The following is a 25,484-nucleotide window of genomic DNA, read 5'->3' on the forward strand; positions in this document are numbered from 1 at the left end:
ACCTACTAATCTAAAGGTTGGGAGTTTGCACCTACCCAGCAGCTCTCTGGGAGAAAAACTTGGCAATCTGCTTCCGTAAAGATTGTTGTTGTTTTAGGTGCGCTGAGCTTGTTCCAACTCCTAGCGACCCTATGTACCACAGAATGAAACACTGCCCAGTCCTGCACCATCCTCACGACCGTTGTTATGCTTAAGCCCATTGTTGCAGCCGCTGTGTCAATCCATCTCGTCGAGGGCTGTAAACATTAAACTCCATAAATTAAACAAGAACAACATTGTCATCGACTCATAGCAACCCTATAGGACAGAGTAGAAGTGCCCCACAGGGTTTCCAAGGAGCAGCTAGTGGATTCAAACTGCTGACCTTTTGGTTAGCAGCTGAATGCTTAACCACTGTGCCACCAGGCCTCCCCATAAAGATTACAGCCAAGAAAATCATATGGACAGCTGTGGACTAACCAGTAAGGACGGTATGCATCAGTTTACAGTAAGCAAGGTACGCACGGGCTTAATCGTGCTTATTTACTAATCTGTGGAGCCCTGGTGGTGCACTGATTAAGAGCTATGGAGAGTTACAGCTGCTAACCAAAAGGTCGGCAGTTCAAACCCACCAGCTGCTCTTTGGAAACCGTATGGGGCAGTTCTACTCAGTCCTATAGGGTCGCTATGAGCCGGGATTGACTTGACAGCAACGAGTTTGGTTTTTGGTTTTAGTGGGTGAAACCCAGGTGAAATTGTGCACTGCAGATTAATAGGTAAGCATAATTAAGCCAGTGCATATCTTGCTTTTTGGGTAATCCGTCCCTGCTTATGGAACAGTTTTACTCTGTCACACGGGGTCCCCAAGAGTCAGAATCAACTTCACAGCACCCAACAACAGCATTAGCCTAAAGGTTGGCAGTTTGAGCTCACCCAACGGTGCTGTGGAGGAAAGTCCTGATGATTCCCTTCTGTAAAGATAACAGCCAAAAAAAATCCTATGGAGCAGTTCGACTCTGTCACGTGGAGTCAGCACGAGTTGGAATTCACTCAACAGCAGTGGGCTTGGTTTTTTTTTTATTTTTAGACTCTAGTACCTCGACACTTCCTGCCAAGTCTGTCTCTGTCTCCAGAGTCACTACGTCTTTAATTCATTCAACAAACATTGATTTAGCACCTTCTGTGGCTTTTTTTTTTTTGTGGCCAGGCCCTGTTGTAATATGCTGGGGACCAGGGCTGGCTCCATGGCGTTTACCCAGGGCCCCAAGCTCCAAAGGGCTGTGTACTTGGTTTATACTCTGCTCTCACCGTCCTGAAATTTTTCGTAATGTTTGAACAAACAGCCCTGCATTTTCATTTTGCCCTGAGCCCTGCAAATTCTGTAGCCAGTCCTGCTGGGGACACAGTCGTGACCAAGACAGACAGAAGTCCTTGCCCTTGTGGAGGTGACATTCCAGGGTGGGGAGACTAAGAGGAAACAGACTTTTTTGAACAAATATCTTTAAGTCAACTTATAGCAACCCTATAGGACAGAGTAGAGCTGCACCACAGGGTTTCCAAGGAGTAGCTGGTGGATCCAAACTGCCAATCTTTTGGTTAGCAACTGAGTTCTTAACCACTGCATCACCAAGGCTCCAAATATTTTTAAGTATTTAATTTATATTTTAAACTTTAAATATTCTTAAAATTTTCTTTTAAACTTTTAAATATTTAAAAATAAATATAAAATAACTATGATGTCAAGGGGTGATAAGAGCAATAAAGATAAAGCAAACCCCCATTAAGGGCTCAAATGTGGGCAGAGAAGGGTCCCTGCACCAGCAAACAAGCCCTGGGCTAGGAACTGAAAGGTTGGCCAGAGATGCCCCAGAAGACAGGCCTGGCGATCTACTTCCAAAAAATCAGCTATTGAAAACCCTCAGACACACATGGAGTTACCATGACTTGGAACAGATTCAACGGCAACTGGTTTTTGGTTTTCATGTGGGCAGTGGGGGAAGGGTACTCCAGGCAGAAGGGAAAGCAAGGGCAGCAAGGGCAAAGGCCTGGAGAAGTGGAAAGGAGACCACGGCAAAAGAGCTGGGCCAGGGGAAAGGCGAGTTGAGAGGAGCTCGAGGAGCTGGCAGCAGGGGACCCTGTACAGCTGGGGTCAGCAAACTTCCTCGGTAAGGGGCCAAGACAGTAAACATTTTTAGCTTTGCAGGCCACAAGCTTCTGTTGCAAGTAATCAGCTATGCTTGCTGAAGCAGAAAGCAGCCACAGAGGATATGTAAATGAGCGGGCCCTGACTGTGTGCCCATAAAACTTTATTTATGGATGCTGACCGTGAATTCAGCAGAAAGATGTGGCAGGCTGCTTCCATAAAGATTTACAGCCTTGGAAACCCTGTGGGGCAGTTCTACGCTGTCCTATAGGGTCGCTATGAGTCGGAATCAACTCCACGGCCATGGGTTTGGTTTTTTGTGGTCTGTCTGCTGGTGAAGGAAGAAAAGGGGGACCGGGGGAAGTTTCCGGCAGACCGGCGCGGGGGTGGGGGGCCAGACCCGGGAGGTAACCGCAGGAGTGAGAGGGGCGGGGTCTCGACGTTGGTGGGATTGGCTGGTGGATTGCGTGATGGGCGGAGACAGCGGAGTCGAGGATGACACCAGGATGTGGCCTGAGCCCCACGGAGGACAGGGTACCCGTGGCTCCCCTCAGCGTTTGTTGTGAACTTGAACAGCATCCATGAGGACGGGTCGAGGGGGCAGTTGGAAATTCAAGGACTGAGCCAGGAGATCTGTTTCAATCTCCTGTCTGGACAAGCTGGAGAGGATCACCCCTCCTCCCTGAGAGCGCGAGGAGGAGGGAGGAGACCTCAGGACTCCCCCGCCCCCAATCCCTATCACCAAACTCTCCACTTACCTGCCTGGCCCACTTCCAAAAATAACCCCGGGCAACGCTGATGGTGTTCACTGTGAATCCTTGCACAGCCCCAAACCAGTGGTTCCCAACGAGGGCGATTCTGCCCAGGGGTTATTTGGCTATGTTTTTGGTTGTCATGACGGCGGGGTGGGGGGGTAGGCGTGCAACTGGTCTCGAGTGGGTGGAGGCCAGGGATGCTGCTCAACACCCTACAGTGCACAGGAGGGCCCCACCCCAGAGAAGGGGCTGACCCCCGTGTCAGCAATGTGAAGGTTAAGAAATCCTGTGTTAATTATTTGGAAAAAATTGAGTTTGATCCCTACCTCACAACATGTTGTTGTTGTTGTTAGGCGCTGTCGGATTCTTTCCGACTCACAGCGACCCTATGCACAACAAAACGAAACACTGCCTGGTCCTGTGCCATGCTCACAGTCGTTGCTATGCTTGAGCCCATCGTTGCAGCCACTGTGTCAATCCATCTCATTGAGGGTCTTCCTCTTTTCCGCTGACCCTCTACTTTACCAAGCATGGTGTCCTTCTCCAGGGACTGGTCGCTCCTGATAACATGTCCAAAGTATGCAAGACGCAGTCTCACCGTCCTTGCTTCTAAGGAGATTTGTTGGCTTTTTTGGCATTGCATTGAATATTCACGATCAGATTCCATCTCTGGACTTGTTCTAATTTTCTTCAGTTTCAGCTTGAACTTGCACGTGTGTTGCTGATCGTCTCTTTCCACAGATGTAGTCAGTTTGACTCCTGTGTATTCTCTCTGGCGAGGTCCCTGTGTATAGTTGCCATTGATGTTGGTTAAAAAAAGGTATTTGCAATGAAGAAGTCGTTGGTCTTGCAAAATTCAATCATGTGATCTCCAGCATCATTTCGATCACCAAGGCCGTATTTTCCAACTACCAATCCTTCTTTGTTTCCAACTTCTGCATTCCAATGACCAGTGATTATCATTGCAACTTGATTGCATGTTCAATCCATTTCAGACTGCAGAAGTTTGTAAAAATCTTCAATTTCTTCATCTTTGGCCTTAGTGGTTGGTGCGTAAATTTGAATAATAGTTGTATTCACTGGTCTTCCTTGTAGGTGTGTGGATATTATGCTATCTCGGACAAGGTTGTACTTCAGGATAGATCTCAAAACGTTCTTTTTGATGATGAATGCAACACCATTTCTCTTCAAGTTGTCATTCCTGACACAGTAGACTATATGATTGTCTGATTCGAAATGACCAATACCAGTCCATTTCAGCTCACTAAACCTGTTGCTGTTAGGCCGATTCCAACTCCTAGTGACCCTATAGAACAGAGTAGAACTGCCCCATATGGTTTCCAAGGAGCACCTGGTGGATTCGAACTGCTGACCTTTTGGTTAGCAACTGTAGCTCTTAACCACTATGCCACCAGGGTTTCCATTTCAGCTCTCTAATGCCTTGGATATCGATGTTCATGCGTTCCATTTCATTTTTGACGATTTCCAATTTTCCTAGATTCATACTTCGTACATTCCAGGTTCTGATTATTAATGGATGTTTGCAGCTGTTTCTTCTCATTTTGAGTCGTGCCACATTAGCAAATGAAGGTCCTGAAAGCTTTACTCCATCCTTGTCATTAAGGTCGACTCTACTTTGAGGAGGCAGCTCTTCCCCAGTCATCTTTTGAGTGCCTTCCAACCTGGGGGGCTCATCTTCCAGCACTATATCAATGTTCTGCTGCTATTCACAAGGTTTTCACTGGCTAATGCTTTTCAGAAGTAGTTTGCCGGGTCCTTCTTCCTAGTCTGTCTTAGTCTGGAAGCTCAGCTGAAACCAGTGCGCCATGGGTGACCCTGCTGGTATCTGAATACCGGTGGCATAGCTTCCAGCAACACACAAGCCCCCATGATACGACAAACTGACAGACTCGTGGGGGACTTCACAGCATACAACAGAATAAACTCCTGATGGGTCAGACAGTGTAAACCAGGGTGACCCTCCAGCTCCTGTGATTTCCCTCCTCTCTCCTCCCCACTCAGTGTGTGGATTTAAATGTGAGCAGCATCCTAGAATGTCAGTAGGTCAGGTGATTATGGGACACAGAGTCTCTCGGGGTCAGTGGAATTCCCTAACCCAGGGGTCCTCACCTAGGGTGATTCTGTCCAAGGGATACTTGGTAACATCTGGGCACATTAGGATGTCACCAATGGGGTAGGGGTGCTACTGGCATCAGGTGGGTGGAGACCAGGGGTGCTGCTCAACACCCTACAGTACGTGGGTCAGCCCCACCCTAGAGAAGGAACCGGTCCCCACGTCAGCAGTGCGGGAGGTGGGAGTGGGAGTGGGGGGAGAAAGCCTACATTATGATGTCAGTTCTATTATCAATCCCATTTGGCAGTGGAGGAAATTGAGGCCCAGAGAGGTGCAGTGACCAGCTCTAGGTCACACAGAGGGTAAAAAATGGCCTAGCTGGACTCAGACCCCTGCCCGCCTGTCTGCAGGGTCATTGCTCTTAGGTTCCATCTCTAGAAGACCTTGCCTCTCCACTCACCCCTCTGTCCTGCAGCCTCCACCTCTCCCTCCTGTGGGTTCCTCCCTTGGTGAACCTGCAGCCACACCCACTCCCTCCCTCAGTGACTCTACTGAGGCCACAGGTCCTGCCCCACCCCGTCTTTGGATGCCCCTCCTCCACCTCGTCTGCCCCACCCTTAAGTATTAGGGCCCTCCCACTCCATCCTGAACCCCCCCAGTTTTGTCCCTGGGTCCCTGAGTCATCTTATTGAGCACTATGCGGTAGATATTGCTATGACACTCATTTCACAGAGGACAACAGTGAAGCCCAAAGGAGGTAAGTATCTTAGTGAGTCATATAGGTAGTAAATGGGGGTGGGTGGGCCTGGATTCAAATTCAGATTTTTCGGACTGCAGGGCCCCGCTGGGGATGAGTGATGAATAAATGAGAGAGTGAGTGAATGAATGAATGAAAAATGAGTGTGTGAATGAGTGAATGAATGAGAAAATGAATGAATGAGTGGATGGCTGAGTAGCGGAATGAATGCATGACAGTGGACAGATGAGTGGATGAGTGAATGAATGAATGAGTGGATGAGCGAATGAGTAAGCGAATGGATAAATAAGGGAGTGGATGAGTGACCAAGTGAATGAACGAACGAATGAATGAGTGGCTGGCTGGCTGGACAGATGGGTGAATGCACGAATGAGAGGGGATGAGTGGATGAATGAGTGAGGGAGTGAATGAATGAGTGAGCGAGCGAGAGTCCGGGTGCGCAGGAGGCAGCGAGCGGCTGTGTCGGTCCTGGTCCTGGCCCGGAGACACCTGCCCGCCGGGCTGCTCCAGGAGGCGGAAAGGGGCGCTGGCGGGTCCAAGGGAGGTCGGGTCGGCAGCGGCAGCTCCGGGGGTGAGCAGGCCGAGCCCCCAGCCCCGCCTCCTCCTCGTGGCGAGAACGAGCCCAGCCCTCTCCTGCCGCCCCCCCACCTCCATCCCCCATCTCCACCCCCCCAACCCGCACCCCACCCCACCCTACCCGCACCCCACCCCACCTCCACCCCACCCCACCCGCACCCCACCCCACCCCGGCCGTGGGGGAGGGGCCTCCGGAGCGGCGGGGAGGGGCGGCGCCGCGGGTGGCAGCCCTGACGGCGGGACCAGAGGGCGACCGGTCCCGCGGGGCCCGAGCTCAGCCCCAGCCCGTCCCCACGGCCCGGCGCCGCCCCGAGCCCGGCCGCCATGAAGCAGCTGTGCCTGTGCGCCACCGCCTCCTTAGCGGTAGGGCCCGAGAGGGGACGCGGAGGGGGTGGGCGGGGGCGGGCGGGGCCTCCTCCCTCTCCCCAGGCCCCACTGGGCCCAGACCCCCAGGCCCTGGGAGGATGGGTGTTGGGGGGGGTGGGGGTTGGGGAGACAGAGTCTGGGGGGGACATTTGGAGAGCCACAAGGGGTGTTTGGGCAGACAATTTTGAAGACAGATGGGGACATTTAGGAGAATTTAGAGGGTATTGGGGAGCAGTTTTGGGAAACAGGTTTGGAGACAGACGGGGTCATTGGGGGAAACCGTCTGGAAGCTCTTTTGGGGGATGGTTTCGGGGGAAAAAGTATTAACAGTGCAGAACAATTTCAAAGAACATTTGCAAGGTTCTTTTGGGAGGTGTTTGGGGGCATAGTTTTCTGGGAAGGGGATTGTCGGTTTGGAGAACAGTTTCAGAGAGCACTTGAAGGTGCTGTTAGGGGACATTCTGGGGGACAGTTCTTGAGACAGATAACGGGCTCGTTGGGGGGAATATTTTGGAGTAGATTTCAGGAATTTGGGGGAGAGATTTGGAATGCATTTCAGGCTACAGTTTTGGGGGACAGGTCTAGGGACTTTGGGGACAATTGTGGCATTTCAAAGGGTAAGTGTGGAAGGAAAGATGACAGAGACATTGAAAGGGACCCCTGTAGGGGTTCAGATGGGGAGGCTTGGAGGGTAATTTGGAGAGACGTGGGCCAGTTTGAACGGGCTGTGTTGAAAGGTGGCTTTTCACTAAGGGACAAGCTGGGGTCTAGATATGGGGCATAGCTCCTTGGAAGTGGTGCTGAGACTGGTCAGGGGATGGGAAAGTGCTGGCAAGGGGTGGACGGCTGGGGTGGTGGACCTGGGGGTAGCTGCTGGGGCCGGGGGGCACGGGCTTGGGGACACTATCTCAGGCCCCCTGCCCAGGACTGCCTCCTCTGCAGCTTCGGCTCAGCCCCACCGAGCTCGGCTCCTGCCCGCCCTGCGGCCCCTGCCCTATCCCAAAACCTGCAGCCAGAGGCAGGTGCCAGGCAAGTGCCCAGGGGCGGGCACTGACAGCCTGGAGCCCCTGCCCAGGGGAGAGGGTCGGGGCAGGAGCCGACTTGGGCCCACACACCTCTGGGTGTTCCTGGCAGAACCAGGACTGGGGCAAAAGCGACGAGCGGCTGCTGCAGGCTGTGGAGAACAACGACACCACGCGGGTGGCTGCCCTGATCACCCGCAAGGGGCTGGTGCCCACAAAGCTGGACCCTGAGGGGAAATCCGCGTGAGTGCCCACCCTGTGGACAACCAGATGGGTGAGGGGTGGCAGCAACCCTGTGGCTGACCCTTGCCCTTTGACCTCCAGGTTCCACCTGGCAGCCATGAGGGGTGCAGCCAGCTGCCTGGAGGTGATGCTGGCACAGGGTGCCAATGTCATGAGCACGGATGGGGCAGGTACTGCCAGCCGGGCCCCAGGGGGCTTGGGGGGGGAACGCAGACGACGTGCCCCAGGGTCCAGCCAGGCCCTGCTGACAAAGAGGGGTTCCCTTCCCTGCCCCTTCACTGGACCCAGGGAGGCTCAGGGGCATGTTAGGTTGCTGTGCCCAAGCCAGGTAAGTCGACCATTTGTGAATGGACTTAACATGGGAACTAACTGGGACTCAGGTAGTGGTTGAATCAGAGAAAGTAGCTGGAACGGGGGAGTATCTGAGGCCTGGGGAAGTTTCTGAGACTTAGGAGAGTAACTGGGACCTGGGATCAAGGAAGTGATTCCGGAAGCACCTGGGGCTATGGGGACATTTGCGATAATGGAAGAAACTGGGACGTGAGGTGCATCTGGGATGTGGAAGTAGTTGGGGTCAAGGAAGTTACTGAAGCACGGGAAGTATCTGGAATTTGGGGGAGAAGCTGGACTTGTGGGAGTATCTGGGCTGAGGAAGTGTCTAGGGATATGGGAATAATAAGTAGTGTTCGGGGAATATCTGAGGTGCATGAATAGCTGGGGTTTAGAGATAGCTGTAGTTTTGGGAGCAGCTGAGACAAAAGGAGAATCTGGGTGTCTGACTTCACTAGGGACCTGAGGGAACCACTGAGATAGAATGAATGGCAAAAGGAGTAGTTAGGGCTTAGGGGTTAGCTAGGTATGGGGCAGAGTCAGATTTGAAGCTTAGACATAATAGGCATAGGAGCTGAGAGTTACGGAGTAGCTGGGGTTTTTGGAGTAACAAAGACAGGGATGTAGCAGGCGCGTGGAATAGCAAGGGTATATCAATTAAACCCACTGCTGTTGAGTCATTTCCAGCTTATAATGCCCCTATAGAACAGCAGAACTGCCCCATAGGGTTTCCAAGGCTATAGTCTTTATGGAAGCAGACTCTTTCTCCTGCAGAGCTGCTGGGGGGTTTGAACTGCTGACCTTTTGGTTAGCAGCCAAGTGCTTAACCATTGGGCCACCAGGGCTTCTTGGTATATTGATTAGCAGGAGCAATTGTGGGTTGTGGTTAGGTATAGCTGGAGCTTGAGTGTAGAGCTTATGAAGTAGCCAGGGACATGGGGAGTGACTGAGGCAACAGGGCTTGAGAAGTAGGTGGGTATGGAGTGTAGCTGAGATGGGATTGTCTGGGATACAGACTAGCTGCAGCTTGGAGAGTCTCCAGCCATAGGAAGTAGCCAGGTTTTGAGAAGTACTTGGGGTTTGGGGAATTGCCAGACACAGGGAAACACATCACGAATATTTGACACAGGCTTGGGGAGCTCCTTGAGTATCTGGTGCTCCAGTAAGTCTTCTCTTCCTTAGGTTATAATGCCCTCCACCTGGCCGCCAAGTATGGGCACCCACAGTGCTTGAAGCAGCTGCTACAGGTCATTTGCTTTCTTGTCTCAGATACTCCCTGAATCTCAGATACTCCCTTGGCCCTCAGTACTCCTGAGTTTCAGCAATTCCCTGAACCCCCAGATACTCCCTGAATCCTAGATATTTCTTGACCTCCTTTTACTCTTGAGCCCCAGCTACTCCCTGGACAACCAGATACTCTTCAAGTGTCCAGATACTTCCCACACCCAAGATATACTCCCAAGACCAGATATTTCCTGAGCCCCAGTTTCTCTCCAAACTCTAACTACTTTCTTAGCTACAGCCACTCTCAGAGCTCTCAGCTACTCCCCAAATCTCCAGCTGCTCCCGAGCCCCTAGCTAGTTCCTCTTTCTCATCAACGCCCATGAAAACAAAGAGGGTCACTTGGAGACCCGAGAGGAAATGGGCTCCACAGGGCAGGGGAAGGGAGGAAGGGGCAAGGCAAGGAGCCTGAAATACAGCTGCGCCCAGGGTGGGAGAGGGTCCTAGAGAAACCAGGCAGCCAGGAGGGATGTCCCCACCTCCACTGATCCACCCCCTCTCCAGGCCTCCTGTGTGGTGGACACCGTGGACAGCAGTGGGTGGACAGCCCTACATCACGCAGGTGGGTGCAGCCCAGCCCTGCCCTACCTACCGCAGCCCAGAGGGGACCAGGCTCAGGGGTTATTCTACCTGGGCCCTGGGGACCTGCTTTGAACCATCCTGCCTCTTCCTTCTTTTTCAACAAGCACCTACTGTATGTCAAACACTGGGGCTCAGCATTGATCCTCACAGCGACCTCTTGAGCCAGACAGTTACCCCATTGGATGGACAGGGGAACTCAGGTCAACTGACTCCAAAGCACAGCCTACTATGTGCCAGACTGTGTGAGAACAGTGGGGGTGACTCTGAGTTGTAGTTCCTTTGAGGAACTCCTAGGAAACTTTGGAATGGCAAAGGTCGGGGCAGCCAGCCCTTCGTAACCATCAAATCCAAACTCCTTCCTGGAGAGAGGGGCAGGGACCCACATGGTCAAGCCAGACCCAGCCCAAGGTCTGCCCACCATGCCCATGAGATTCACATGACCTTCACTGATGACTCAAGAAACATCTGTTCTTTTGGAAACAAATTTGAGTTTGCTTTGAGGTTTTAGTCGCCTGTTTAAAAGTGCTCTGCAGTTGGAGTATGCTGCCACCTAGTGGCGGCAATGCCTTTATTGTGTGATGGAAGCTCGAGGGTTTATTCATTCAACAAATATTTGCTGAGTACCTAGTGTCTGCCAGGCCCTGTTCTAAGCGTTGGGGGTACAGCAGCAAACAAAACCCCATGACCTCTTGGTCGCACAGCAGGTATTCAGAGTTCGTTGACTGAAAAAGTAGATTCTTGTGCTTAATCAGAGTGTCCCACAATATTCTGGGATTCAAACCTAGGGGGTTGCAGAGGCCATGCTCTTTTCCAGACTGGACACCCTCCTGGTGAGCCTCCTTGCCTTCATTTGGCCCTGTTCACAAAACAGCCAGAGAGATCTCTTAAAATAAATCTCTTCAAATTATCTTAAAGAGAGGATGTCACGCTTCAAGGACCCACAGGGTCTGACCCTGCTGACTTCTCAGTGACATCTGGTACCACGTCCCTCTTCCCTCTTTGAGGCTCTGGACATACACATTTCCTTCTACTTCCTTGACCTTACCACACTCTTGCCTACCTCAGGGCCTTTGCACGTTCATTTCCCTCTGCCTCGTGCACTCTTCCCTCCCCCTTTTCACCTTCAAAACGCAGCACTGAGATCAAACCCCAAGAAGTCTCCTCAACCCACCTGAGGTCAGATCTCTCCGGTAAATGTCCTTACCACTCTCTGTGTGAGGCTTTGGCACAAGTAGGTACACAGTGGAGTCCCTGGGGGCACAAATGATTAAGCACTGGGCTACTAACCAAAAGGTTGCTGGTTAGAATCCACCCACAGGTGCATTGTAAGAAAGGCTTGGTGATCCGCCTCCGAAAGAGCACAGCCGTGAAGGCCCTACAGAGTGCAGTTTGCTCTGAAACACACGGGGTTGCCGTGAGTCAGAATCGACTCGACCGCAACTGGTTAGGCGTACAGCAAGTTCTGTTGGGATCAAAGGGAGGAAATAGATGAAAATGAGTTAAAGTTCTACCTTTAGAGGGAATCATGGTCAAAAGTGGAAGGAGCTTGGCATTGGGAGTTTGGGGACCAGGGTTCTAAACATGACCCTGCTTGAGACTTCACTGGGTGACCAGGGGCCTGGGTGGGCCTCAGTTTCCTCATCTGTAAAATGGGAGTCGTGCCTTTGTTATTGATCTCCCAGGGGAGGTGGAGATTTCTCATGAAATAAAGGATAAGAATCAGAACCAGGCAAAAGGCCCCCAGAAAATGTCTAAACTTTGACCTCTCTACTCCCCTTTTCTCTTTTACCAGCGGCTGGTGGCTGCCTCTCCTGCTCAGAATTGCTCTGCTCCTTTAAAGCACACCTGAACCCCCGAGATCGGGTGAGCTTCTGGGACTTTTTTTGGGAAGGATACAGCACTTGCCAATGTGAGAAAGTTTGAAGTGAAGCTCAGGGGCAGCCATATAGGTGTCATTACCCCGCCCCCGTCAGCCTCTCGTTCCTCTGTTTCATCCCTTCTTCCCCATCAGTCAGGTGCAACGCCCCTGATCATAGCAGCTCAGATGTGTCATACAGATCTGTGCCGCCTCCTTCTGCAGCAGGGTGCTGCCGTGAATGACCGGGACCTGCAGGGCAGGTCAGCATTTTCTCTCCTGACCCACCCACCGTGTGCTCTGTGACTTTGAGCAAATTTCTTAACCTCTCTGGTTAAGGGTGTGGGGATTTGGGGATGTCCTCACCCCCTCAGTAGCTCCCTCCCCTGGTAGGACAGCCCTGATGCTGGCCTGTGAAGGGGCCAGCCCCGAAACAGTGGAGGTGCTGCTCCAGGGCGGGGCCCAGCCTGGCATCACCGACTCTCTGGGCCAGGACGCGGCTCACTACGGTGCACTCGTGGGGGACAAACTCATCCTGCATCTCCTGCAAGAAGCAGCCCAGCGCCCCTCACCGCCCAGCGGTATGCAGGCTCTGCCTCTAGGCAATGTCAAACACCCCCATTTCCTTCCAGGCAGTTGCTTATCATCCCCCATTCCCCCCTATTGTTGATAGTTTTAAAGCACCTCCTAATTGCTGCACTATAGGAGATCTCATGGCTCCTCTAATCCTACTCGGGACAGTTTCGAGGAATCCCAGAGCATTCAGGATAACGTGGGGTCCACCCTGTTTTAATGGGTCCTTTATCTTTTATCCCTGGTCTTTGCCCTTCCTAAGAATTGGCATCCCCATCCACCCCCTTCTGGAGATGCTACTGTCCTCTCCTTTTTGAGAGTTTCAAGGTCCCTTCTATCAGCATTCTGACAAAGCGGTGGATTCCTGCCGTAAAAATCCTGATTGTTAGGGAATTGGGAGTCCCCCCACAAGTTCCCTGGACCTGCTAATGGTCTCCCTGAAACTGAGAATGGGGTTCCCAAAACAGAGTGCCTGATCCTGCTTCCCTCTCTCCCCTTCCTCCCAGAGGATGACTCAGGCGAGGCCTCTTCTCAGGTATGGCTCCCTAAACAGTTAACAGATCCTCCCTCCCTATGCACACACTTGCCCCTCCCCTCCAAGCTTTGTGGGAAGAGAAAGAAGAAATGAATCCTAGTCCCAGGGTTATGATACCCAGGAAGACCTGTTTGGAAAGAATGTTTCCTTCAGGGTACGCTGCCACCAAGTGGCAGCAGCATCCACTGCATCATTCCCAGAACTGGGTGAGAATATTGGGAAATCATAGCACTGGGGTGGAGTGATGGAAGGAAAGGAGATGGTGAGGGCCGGAGTAATCAAGGAAGCCTTTCTGGAGGAGGCAGGCCTGGCCTCTTTTCCTCTTTCAGCTCTGCAGCCCCTCAGCTCCACAGATTGTAGACAATCTGGTCCAGCTGGGGAAAGAACCAAGGCACAGAGAGAGGTGGAGAGTGAAGAGTAAGATCCGGAACACTCAGGGAATGTTGTCTTGCCTCCTCTTATGCTGGCATAAGCGAGGCTGAGAGAGGAAGAGCCTTGCTCAGGGTCACGCAGGAAGGCAGGGTGGAGCTGGGACTGGCTGGCAGGTCCCTTGTGTGTCCCCCTTCACCCCATCAGAACTCTGTGTCCAGCCGTGAGAAGCCAGGGACCTCCAAGAAGCGGAAGGCACCTCAGCCCCCCGCCAGTGTCCCTATGCCGGTGAGAGATGCCTGGACATGGGGGGAAAATTAGGGGACCCCCGGGTAGGGGTGGAGGGAAGTCTGGCTCAGGCGTGGGTGGGGACAGCTCTTGGGCCTCATTTAGAAGTGGTGGGTCCGTGGCGGGGGACAGGATGATCAAGATGCCTATGAGGAGATCGTGCGACTGCGGCAGGAGAGGGGCCGCCTGCTGCAGAAGATCAGGGGCCTGGAGCAGCACCAGGAACGGAGGAAGTCGGAGGTGAGGGCAGCCTGGGGCCAAGCCCGGGGCTGGGTGCCATTCTGGGGGTAAGGCTTCCCTGCCTTTCCTACCTCCCCTCCTCCTCTCTCCCCCGGATCGCTCCTCTCCAACCACACAGGCCTCCTTGCTGCCCTTCCAACTCAGCAGGCACAGTCCTGCCTCACAGCTTTTGCAAGAGCTGTTCCTCCTACCTGGGATGCACTTCCTGCAGAGACCCGCGTGGCTCCTCCCTGCCCTGCTTAAGGCCTTGGCTGAAAAGGCCCCTTCTCAGAGAGACCTCCCTGCCCACCTTAACTTAAATTGTTCCCTGCCCACTTCCAAGCCCCCTTTCTTTTTATTCATAGCACTTGTCACTATGGGACATATGTTTTATACATGGTCCCCCATTAGACTGTAAGCCCAAGAAGGCAGGCATAGTTCACGGTTCCTGGCTCACAGAAAGGTGTGATAAATATTTATCAAATGAATGAATATTTGAGTGAGTGAACAAACGAATTAGTAGACAAAAACAGGGTCTGACATAGTTGGCACTTGATATATACAGTCTATTCGCATTATTTATGTTCTATAAAGTCTCTGTGAATACGGAATTAGCGAATAATGAACCAGCCTTGTTCAACTTCAGCTGGAAATGTGCCTGTCACTCAAAATTTTCGCTGCTCTGCACATGCTCATGGCTGTGAGAGACTTGCTCCGCAGGTATTGATTTTGACATTACACCCAAATTTTAGCGAGTAGGCAAATTTGCAAAGCAGAATCCACGCATAACAAGGACTGACTGTACTTAGTAATAAATAGTGTGTCTGGTACGCAGGAGGCACTCAACCAATACTTGGTAATTAGTGAGTGACCAAAATACTGCCTGGAACACAGTAGGTGCTCAAGAAACAAACAAACAAAAATACCTGTTGCCGTCGAGTTGATTCCGACTCATAGCAATCCCATAAGTACTTAGTAATGAATGTGTGGGCAGAATAGAGCCTGGCACACAGCAGGCACTCAATAAATACTTGGTAATGAGTGAGTGGGCAGAATAGCATGGCACACAGTAGGCACTCGGTAAATACTTGGTAATGAGTGAGTGGGCAGAATAGCATGGCACACAGTAGGCACTCGGTAAATACTTGGTAATGAGTAACTGGGCAGAATAGTGTGGCACACAGTAGGCATTCAATAAATACTTAGAAATGAGTGTGTGGACAGAATGGTGCCTGGCACGCCATAGGCGCTCAGTAAATTCTTGTGGCGCGTGTCAGTGGGTAGAGCATGCCGGGTGTCCGGTAGCTGCTCAGTGGGCACATGTGGTGTGGATGGCATGGAGGTTGCTGAGCAGGAGCTGGCAGGGACACCCCAGGCCCCAAATCTGACCCTCGTCCTCCTTCTCCCATCAATCGCAGGAGCCTGAGGCCAGCTCCCTCCACAGCCTGGAGAGACAGGTAGATGTGGAAGGTGGGGGAGGAACAGGCCCCCCAGCTGCCCAGCGATCCCTCCTTGGGGGGCTCCTCACAGAGGCCGGCTGAGCCCCCCACCACTCCACCAGGTGCAGGAGCTGCAGCAGCTGCTGGCGGAGAAGCAGGAGGAGAAGGAAAGCCTGGGGCGTGAGGTGGAGAGTTTGCAGAGCCGGCTGTCCCTGCTGGAGGTGGGCCTGCAGGGAGCAGGGACCTGGGAGGGACGTGGGGCCAGCCAGGGACCCCTCCCCTGTTGTGGCTGCCTGACAACCACACTAATGCATAGTCTCACACACATGCAAACACACACACACAACAGACAAACGTACTCAAACGTACAATCTCAGGCAGACAACACATTCACAAACATATGCTCACGTGCACATGCCCAACACTTCTCCAAGCGCACAGTCACGCCCTCCTGTACACACAGAGGTGGACAACTGCACTCACACGCAAACACGCCAACACACACAACAGACACATGTACTGAAACACGGCCACACACCGACAACACACCCCCCAATACATACCCAGCACACATGTGGGCACTTCTCAAAAAAGGCAAGCAGAGGGGGACAGGACCCCCAGCCTGGCTCTGTCCCACCCCCAGAATGAGCGGGAGAACACCAGCTATGACGTGGCCACCCTGCAGGATGAGGAGGGGGAGCTGTCTGATTTCCCAGGTGAGCTCCCGCATCCTTCCCATCCCCTGGGGCCCAGAGGTACACTTGCCCCCCTGTCCTGGGGTCCCGGGAGATGGCACCTGAGCCCAAAGGTGTGGAGAGTACTTGAAGCTGGGATGGAGGTTTGTGCTCACTTGTTATTCATTCCATTGCCTGAGTCTTCCCTGGGGACCACTGCTGTGGCCCCCAGCCCCCTCCACCTGGGGCCCTGGGATCTTACTCTGTGCCCCCCTCCAGAGGCCGAGGCGCTGCTTTCCAAGCGGATGAGCCCATCAGCCCAGGAGCTCCTGGCCTCCCTGCAGGACCAGGTGGCTGCGCTCACCAGACAGAACCAGGAGCTGATGGAGAAAGTCCAGGTGGGGAAACTGAGGCATGGGAGCTCTAACGACCTGGGGGTTTGGTCCCTGGGCTTGGGATGGGCATGTGGCTGGGTCTGTGGGCTGAGATGGGGAGGTCATCTTGCATCCCCACAGCCACTTCGACCGCCACCTGACTGTCCTCCTCCCTCCTCAGATCCTGGAGAACTTCGAAAAGGATGAGGTGGAGGCAAATGGCTTGGCTGAGGTCATCCCTCTGGTCGTCTACGACGCTCTCCAGGCTGAGTTCGACCAGCTCCGCAGGCAGCATGCCGAGGCCCTGCGGGTGCTAGAGCAGCGGAATGCCCAGGGGGCCTCCGGAGAGGAGAAGGCGGCCGAGGGGGCGGGCAAGGGTCTAGGAGTCAGGACCACCAAGAACGGGCCGACAGACACAGAGCTGAACGGTGCCGCAGCTCTGGAATCCAGAGTGAACGGAGCAGAGACTACAGACGAGGAGGCTGCAGGGGCCAAAACCACAGAGGCCAGGGCTTTGGAAACAGTTTTGGGAGCCACGACCACAGAAACAGAGGGCTCAGGAGCTGCCGCCTTGGAAAAAAAGGTAGCCATGGGGGCCGAGGCCATAGAAACGAAGGCTCCAGAAGAGGCAGAAATCACGGAGACAAAGGCCACCAGAGCTGAGGCCACTGGAGTGGAGGCCACAGAGAGAAAAGCAGAGGAGTCAGAGATGAAGGCCAATGGAGTGGGCGCCACGGAGGCAGAGCTCACAGGCACAGAGAACATGGATGTGGAGGCCACGGGGGTGGAGGCCACAGCCCTGGGAGTCCCCGCCAGCCCCCTCCTGCATCCAGGCGCAGCTGAGGCCTCAGAGAAACTGCAGGCAGAGCTGGAGACCAGGATCCGTGGCCTGGAGGAGGCACTCTGGCAGCGGGGGCAGGAGGCGGCGGCTGAGCTAGAGGAGGCCCGTGGCAGGTGCGAGGCCGTGGAGGCCGAGGCAGGCCGACTGCGGGAGCAGATGCGTGAGGCCGAGGGCGGTGGGTGTGGTGAGAGCAGCGGGGGCAACACAGTCCAGCTGCGGGCAGCCCTAGAGCAGGCCCGGGAGGACCTCCGGGACCGGGACTCGCGCCTCCGGGAGTTGGAGGCAGTCTCAGCCTGGCTGGATGAATCCCGAGCTGGCCGGCTACTGGCTGAGGAGGAGGCCCGGGGCCTGCGGGCAGAGCTGGCTCGGCGGGAGGAGCTGCGGCTGGAGCAGAGCCGGGAGCTGCAGGTGCTGCGGGAGCAGCTGGCCACTGCCACCACCTCCGAGGAGCAGCAGCGGGCAGTGGCTGCCGCACTGGGCCAGGCCCGAGACGCAGCTGAGGCTCAGGCCACCGAACTGGCTGCAGCCTGCGAGGAGGCCCGACAGAGCCTAGCAGAGCTGCGCAAGGCCTCCGAGGCTCTCCGCCAGGCCTCTGTGCCGGCCTCCGAACACCACCGGCTGCAGGAGGAGGCCCTGGAGCTGCGGGGCCGGGCGGCCAGCCTGGAGCAGGAGGTGGTGGTCACTGGCAAGGAGGCAGCCCGGCTCCGGGCAGAGCTGGAACGTGAGCGTGTGGGCAGTGTGGCACGCATGGAGCACGAGCGTGTAGTGGGGGCACTGCAGGCCGACGTGGCCCGGCTGGAGGGGCAGCTGGAGGAGCTGGGACGACGCCACGAGAAGACCAGCGCTGAGGTCTTCCAGGTGAGCATGGCCAGCCCCCCAGTAGGCTCACCTGGGGCCAGATTTGACCCCTGTGGCCACAGAATATTTTGACCCCATAAGTTTCAACTCAGCAATTGACCCTGCAGCCAGACTGACCTCCTGAATGTTTCAACTTGTGTTTTGTTTTGTTTTTTTTTTAAAAACCTTTCTGCTGTTTGCACCCTATCTTTTTTTTTTTTTAATGGTTAATAATTTTTACAGTTTGTTTACAAAACCTTTTCGTATCCCCAGGTCATGAAAATATTTTCCTATATTTTCTTCTCCTAGTTTTTTTTTTTTTTTTTAGGTCTATGTGTATGGTGTGAGGTAGGGGATCAGGTTACAATACTTTTTTATAAGCAATGGATTGATTTTTTGCTCTGATGTTTTTACATAATGGGTATTTTGTTTGGTGGTCATTTCAACCCTGTAGTTTTGACCTTGTCGTTTTAATCATTTAATCATTTTTGACCCTTCAAACATTCTGGAAGGAGAACACTGTGGCTAAAGATTTTTTATCTCATTATTTTTAACCTGGTGAGCTTTGATGCTGCTGCTTTTTTTTGTTTGTTTGTTTTAACCCAGGGAATATTTTTTGGCCCTGATGGTGAGCTTCTTGGTCTCCATCTCTCTTCTCAAAAGCAAACAAACAAAAAAAATACTGGCAGTTGTTTTAACAAATTTATGAACATTCATTAATTGTCAGGAAAGCATTTTTCTCTCTGAGTTTCTGTTTACTCATCTGTACAATGAAGGTGAGGCACCCTTTTGGGGCCACAGTTAAGTGCTTGGCTGCTAATCGAAAGGTTAGCAGTTCAAACCCACCCAGTGGCTAGGTAAAACACCTGGTGATCTATCCCCATAAAGATTACAGCCTAAAAACCCTATGAGCGGTTCAACTCTGTCACATGGGGTTAAAAAAAACGAAAACAACAACTCATTGCCATTGAGTCAGTTCTGACTCATAGCGACCCTATATGCTATGGTTAAAATCAACTCAACAGCCCTGAACAACAACACAACGGAGGTAGTAATGGTTCCTAATTCTCACGTGAGGATTAAATGAGTTAATTACCGTACGCTCTTCAGGACAGTGCCTGGTATAGTAAATGCTAGCCAGAATAACTGTTTTCCCAAGGACACACTTTTTAACCAGTCAAACCCTTGGTCTAATTCCTAGACTTCATGGGCCAACCTGATTCTCCCCATCTTCATTTTACTTTCTAAAATTTACCTTCCTCATTATCACTTCTTTTTGGGGTAAATTTTATAAGTCCGATTTGATTCATCAATCAGTTTAGGTTTTTAAATGTTCTAATTGTTAATATAAGGAGCCCTGGTGGCACAGTGGTTAAGCACTCAGCTACTAACCAAAAGGTCATTGGCTTGACCCACCAGCAGCTCTGAGGGAGAAAGATGTGGCCATCTGCTTCTGTAAAGTTCGCAGCCCTAGAGACCCTATGGGGCAGCTCTGCTCTGTCCTATAAGGTCGCCATGCATCGGAATCGACTTGATGGGCAATGGGAATTGTTAATATGTAGCCAGTCTGCACAAATTGGAAAATATAGTTATCTGTTTTCCCCCAGAGCTATTGCTTCTATCAAGCGCAGTTTCCCTCCAGGATTAAATTTTGCAAACTTAACATTGCTCTGATCTTGATATTTTTGTGAAAATGCAGTCATCAACATTTTGACATTCGTTTGCTTTTCATCCATTTCATCTATTGTTCTTTCATTTTGTAAGAAATCTACAAACCTTCACACCACTGGCAGGGAAAATGTCGTTGGTGATAGCAATAATAAATAATAACAATGACCGTAATACCCCAATCCAAATATAGCTCTTACTTCCTGCCAGGCACTGTTCTAAGCACATTCCATGTGTTTCTTCATTTTATCTCATAACCACCGTATGAAGTGGGGAGCTATTAGTATTCCCATTTTACAGATGAGGAGATTGAGGCAGAGAGAGATTAAGTCACTTGCCCAAGACCACAGAGCTGGGAGGCTGTAGGTGAATGGCAGGGTCAGATGTTCCCAGTACCAAGGGAAATCCAGAACTTTCATAGGTCAAACCCCTTCAGGTCATTACTGAGTCTTGGGGTCAAACTGGTGGGACTTGAATGTCCTTGGGCCAAAATAGAAGGATCAGAATTGCCGTGGGGTTCAAGTACCTTTGGAGTCCACATGCACTCAGGGTCCAAACATCTTCAGGATCCAAACGTCCTTGGGGTCCAGTTGTCCTCAGAGTCACACATGGGCTTGGGCTGCAGGTGCAGCGGGAGGCGCTGTTCATGAAGAGTGAGCGGCATGCAGCCGAGGCCCAGTTGGCCACAGCTGAGCAGCAGCTGCGGGGACTGCGTACCGAGGCCGAGAGGGCACTCCAGGCCCAGAGCCGCGCCCAGGAGGCCCTGGACAAGGCCAAGGAGAAGGACAAGAAGGTGGGTGCCCCCTTCCATGCTCGGGCCAGAGGGCCCTGCTCAGCTAGGGTGGGGGGGCTCTAAGAACATCCCATCTAGGGGGGACTTAGGAAATCAGCCTGTTTTACAGATGGGAAACTGAGGCACAGAGAAGGGAGGGGACTCAGCTGCAGCCACTGAGCAAGTCTGGCACACAAGTTATTGTTCCAACTATGCGTTATAACTAGAGTAGCATTTATTGAGTGTTGACTGCATGCCAAACCACGTGCCATGCACTTAAAGCCACCTCAACACGTTAAGACATTAACACATTGATGAACGGGTGCGGCTTTTGCCAATAAAACTTTATTTAAAAGCCAGTTGCTGTCGTCGAGTCAACTCCAACTCATGGCGACCCCATGTGTGTCAGAGCAGAACTGTGATCCATAGGTGGTTTTCAGTGGCTGATTTTTGGGATTCACTCATTAATCCTCACATGAAATTCCCATAAAATAGATGATTTTATTATCCCTATTTGAGGACGAGACTGAGGCACAGAGAGATGAAGCTACTTGCCCAGGGTCACACAGCCATGCAATATTTCAGCCAGGATTTGAAGTTCTTAAGTCATGTTCTCGATGATGATGGCAGTGTTGGTGGTTGTGCTGATCATGATAATAACGGCCCCTGGTTGTTGGGTCAGGTGTTTTCCATACATTATTACTTCTAGTCTTCCCACAACCCAAAGAGCCAGAAAACATTTTCAGCCGCATGGTCCAGATGAAGAAACAGGCTCTGAGAAGGGATGTGAGTTGCTCAAAGTCACACAGCATGTGTTACTGGAGCCCTGGGCAGGTTAGCTCAAAGAGTCGCCCAACCCTGTTTCGCTGTGTGACCTTGGGCAAGTAACTCACCTCTCTGTGCCTCAGTTTCCTCTTCTGTAAAATGAGGATAAAATTGTTGTAGGGATTATGCAGAGCAGGGTTTCTCAGCCACAATGCTATTGACATTTGGGGCCAGATCCTTCTCTGAGGTGAGGCTGCCCTGTGCATTGTAGGGTGTTGAGCAGCATCCCTGACCTCCACCCACTCTATGCCTATAGCACCACCCCCCAGTCGTGACAACCAAAAACATTCCCAGACATCACCAAGTGTCCCCTGAGGGTGAAATTGCCCCTGTTGAGAACTTCTGAACTAGGTATGAGTGATAAAGGATCTTGATTAATATTGGAAAAGTTTACTCACTGTAGTACAGGGTTTCTCAACCTCGATACCGACATTTGGGGCCAGGTCATTCTCTGGGGTGGGGCTGTCCTGTGCACTGTAGGGTGTTGAGCAGCGCACCTGGCCTCCACCCACTCAATACCAGGAGTGGTCCCCTTTCCCCAATTGTAACGAAATCATCTCAGACCTAGTGTCCCCTCAGGGGAGCAGACTTGCCTCTGGTTGAGAACCTCTGACCTACTGTACTAATAACATCCAGCATTTATTGAGTGTCTACTGTTTGCCAGGCACAGTTTAAACTTAATCTCAGTGTGCGATCACAGCGACCTATGAAGGCAAGAACTGTGATTCTCCCTCATTTTACAGATAAGGAAACTGAGGCTTGGGAAGGTTAAGTCATCTTCTCAAGATAACTCAAGCTCAGGACTGTCCAACCCCAGCCCACCAGCCAGGCTGCTTTTGGGTCTCCTGTTCTGGCTGCCTTTATTTTCCAGATGGGCCAGTGGAGACCCCTGAGAGGGGAAATGACAAGATCAGCAAATATTTTCTGTTAAGGGCCAAAAAGACTTTTTTCCCCCACTTTTTGGGCCAGTCTCTGTCACAACTACTCAACCCAGTAGCACAAAAGCCATTGGAGACATTAACATGTTAACATGTTAACCAATGGGCGTGGTTGTGTGCCAATAAAACTTTATTTAAAAACCAGTTGTCTATTGTAGAAATGGCTTAACACACACACACACACACACCACACACACACACAAACATAATTTTAAAACAATAGTTGCTGAGGAGTCAATTCTGACTCATGGCGACCCCATGTGCGTCAGAGTAGAAGCTGACTTTTCAGAAGTAGATCACCAGGCCTGTCTTCTGAGGCGCCTCTGGGTGGATTCAAACCTCCAATCTTTTCGGTTAGCAGCCGAGCGCGCTAACCATTTGCACCACCCAGGGACTCCAAACTTTATTTACAGTGAAATTTGAATTTTTCTGTAATGTTCACATGTCCCAAATATTATTCTTCTTTTGACTTTTTTTTCCCCAACCATTTAAAAAAGTGAAAACCATTCTTAGCTTGTGAGCCATACAAAAACAAACTGTGGACTGGACTCAGCCCCCGGGCCAGAGTTTGCTAACCCCTGAGATGTGACTCTCCCTAGCAAGTCTTTGCCCCAGCCACTCCCTGCTGCCTCAAGGTGTCCCCAACCCTGAGCTCCGGGAGACCCTTGACAGCCCACCCTCTCTAGATCACAGAGCTCTCTAAAGAAGTCTTCAGCCTTAAGGAGGCCCTAAAAGATCAGCCAGCCACCCCGGCCACCCCTGAGGTGGAGGCCCTGCGAGGCCAGGTGAAGGCCCTGCAGCAGCAGCTGGAGGTGAGGGCTGCGTCGGGCAGGGGATGGGGCAGAGCCAGGGTTCGGGGCGGGGGCAGCTTGCCAAAATATTCACCAACTGTACAGCTCTGGGCAGGGATCCGAGGAGGGGGCTGGGGTGCACTTTCCGGACGTGGGCAAAAAATATTTCCATGTTTTAGCAACTGGCATCGTTGTACTGATGCATACCATCAAATACAGGATCTGGATGCAAAGTGGGTATTTTGGGGTGTCTTGGGGGTTCCGGTTTTTCTGATCAGTCCTCCTACTCACAGAAGGCTGCCAGGGACCACAGTGCTGTGGTGGCCTTGTACCGGAGTCACCTGCTGTATGCTATCCAGGTGAGTCTGAAGGAGGTGAGTCAACTGCACCTGATCCCTGACACGGTATCCACCTGGCTTTCGACATGCCGCTGCCACTCTCAGGGCCTCACTTTCCCCACCTGTATAGTGGGAGGCTGATCCCGGGGAGAGGTTCATGGCCTGTGGCAATCTATCTGTGTTCATTCCCCAGGTTGGCTGTCTGGATCAGGGCTGGAGAGGGAGAAGGGTGGGAGGCCAGGGCAGAGCCCCAGGCTCTCTCTCTCTCTCTCTCTCTGTTCTCCATAACCCCAGGGCCAGATGGACGAAGATGTGCAGCAAATTCTGAGTCAGATTCTGCAGAAGCAAAGACTCCAAGCTCAGGGCCGCTGAGGCTGGGTGGGGTGACGCCTCTTCCAGGCCCTCTGCCCGGATCGTCCCCCACCCACCCTGGGGCCTCTGTCCCTCCAAGCCCCGCACAGACTGGCTTCACCTGGACCCCCAGGGCTGTCTGGGCTCCTGCACTGACCATTTGCACTTGGAGCCCTGCCCAGCCCCTTCCTGACTCCCCCTAAACTGGCTCCATTCCTGCCCCTAGTCCCTGCCCTGAGCAGATTCTGTGAGTCCCCTCCTCCCACAGGAATAAACTGTCACTGTGCGCTGGACAAAGGAAAGCATGTGGCTTGACTGCTGGGCTCCCTCTGCAAGGGGTGAGGGTGCCCAGAGCAGGGCCGGGAATAGGGTGAGGGCCGGGAATAGGGTGAGGCAAGTGAGGCGTTCACCTTGAATACAAAATTAAAAAAAAAAGAAACCAAACCAGTTGCCTGGAGTTGATTCCAACTCATGACGACCCTATGCGTGTCAGAGTACAACTGGGCTTCATAAGGTTTTCATTGGATGGTTTTTGGAAGCAGGTCGACAGGCCTTTCTTTCGAGGCACCTCTGGGAGGACTTGAACTGCTAATCCTGTGGTTAACAGCTGAGCGGGGTCCAATTATAACTGTCCTTCTGAGCCTTCTGTTCCTGTAGAGACCGTGGGCACCATACAGGCAGGAACCAGTTCAGCTGAGCCCAAGCCCTTGCCCTCAAGTCAATTCCAACTCATAGCGACCCTACGGGACAGAGTAGAACTGTCCCACGGGGTTTCCAAGGAACAGCTGGTGGATTCGAACTGCTGACAGTTTGGTTAACAGCCAAGCTCTTCATCACTGTGCTGCCAGGGCTCCCAGCGGAGCCCAGCAGGGAGTAACACGTCAGTAGTGGTCTGTGCTGTATACCAGTTGCCACTGAGTTGATACCGACTCACAGAAACCCCATGTGTGTCGGAGTAGGACTGTACTCCATCAGGTTTCAGTGGCTATGATCTTTTGGAAGTAGTTCCCCAGGCCTTTCTTCTGAGGTGCCTCTGGATGGGTTCGAACCACCAACTTCTTGGTTAGTAGCTGAGCACATGACCATTTGAGCTGCCTAGAGACTCCATGCAAAATTTCGGGGAGCCCCCAAAACTCAGACATCGTGATAAATGAAATCATCAGGCAATACGTTAGAAGATCAAAATGGCTGTAAAAAAGTCCACGATGAACAAAATACCAATATTTTACATAGAGACAGGATCCCACCGGGCACTTGGACGACTCATCCTCGCTCTTGTCCCCCAATCCCAGGCCTGGCCGGAGCTGCCCGCTCGCAGCCTCCTTGCCCCTTGGCAAATCCCCTGAAAGCCCCTGGGGCTACTTGGCTCTTCCCAGCTGAGGGAGTAGGAGGCAGGGTGTCATCGTGAATCCAGCCTGTCCTTGGGGGTTTTCTCAGGTGCCCAGGGCAGGCACTGAGCCTAGGAAGGGCTCAGCATGTCCCTGGGTGTCCCCATCGTTGGGAGAATCCCAGAGGGTAGAGGCTGCCTCCCCAGGGCCTGGGCTTCTGTGGGCCTTGGGCTGTTTCTTGGGGGCTGGGAGCATGGCTGGCAAGCAGTAGGTTCCCGAGGGGTGGCTCAGTGGTGAATAACTTGCCCCATGTCCATGCAGGAGGCCTGGTGGCACAGTGGTTAAGAGTTCAGGCTCCTA

The 25,484-nt window shown here is 52.5% G+C and overlaps 1 protein-coding gene across 5 annotated transcripts; it reads left to right on the forward strand.

The window, feature by feature from the left end:
- The first annotated feature begins 1,190 nt into the window (after nt 1–1,190).
- On the forward strand, nt 1,191–24,621 carry ANKRD24 (ankyrin repeat domain 24). Of its 5 annotated transcripts, XM_023540988.2 has the most exons (20): nt 6,564–6,647; nt 7,785–7,915; nt 7,997–8,085; nt 9,428–9,492; nt 10,032–10,089; nt 11,902–11,972; nt 12,121–12,227; nt 12,358–12,545; nt 13,044–13,072; nt 13,649–13,729; nt 13,862–13,969; nt 15,367–15,405; nt 15,510–15,608; nt 16,031–16,103; nt 16,341–16,459; nt 16,617–18,134; nt 20,407–20,574; nt 23,003–23,128; nt 23,401–23,466; nt 23,740–24,621. In XM_023540988.2, the coding sequence occupies exons 1-20, from the start codon at nt 6,609–6,611 to the stop codon at nt 23,815–23,817; spliced, it is 3,252 nt and encodes a 1,083-aa protein (XP_023396756.2). In that variant the 5' UTR covers nt 6,564–6,608; the 3' UTR covers nt 23,818–24,621. The 5 variants fall into 5 exon arrangements, with proteins under 5 accessions (XP_064136378.1, XP_023396756.2, XP_064136376.1 ...); XM_064280308.1 differs by lacking the exons at nt 6,564–6,647; nt 23,740–24,621 and adding an exon at nt 1,191–5,708 and having other exon boundaries at nt 23,401–23,729; XM_064280306.1 differs by lacking the exon at nt 23,740–24,621 and having other exon boundaries at nt 23,401–23,729.
- Nucleotides 24,622–25,484: the final 863 nt, after the last annotated feature.

The sequence above is a fragment of the Loxodonta africana genome, chromosome 3 (assembly GCF_030014295.1).
Source record: "Loxodonta africana isolate mLoxAfr1 chromosome 3, mLoxAfr1.hap2, whole genome shotgun sequence".
Lineage (NCBI taxonomy): Eukaryota > Metazoa > Chordata > Mammalia > Proboscidea > Elephantidae > Loxodonta > Loxodonta africana.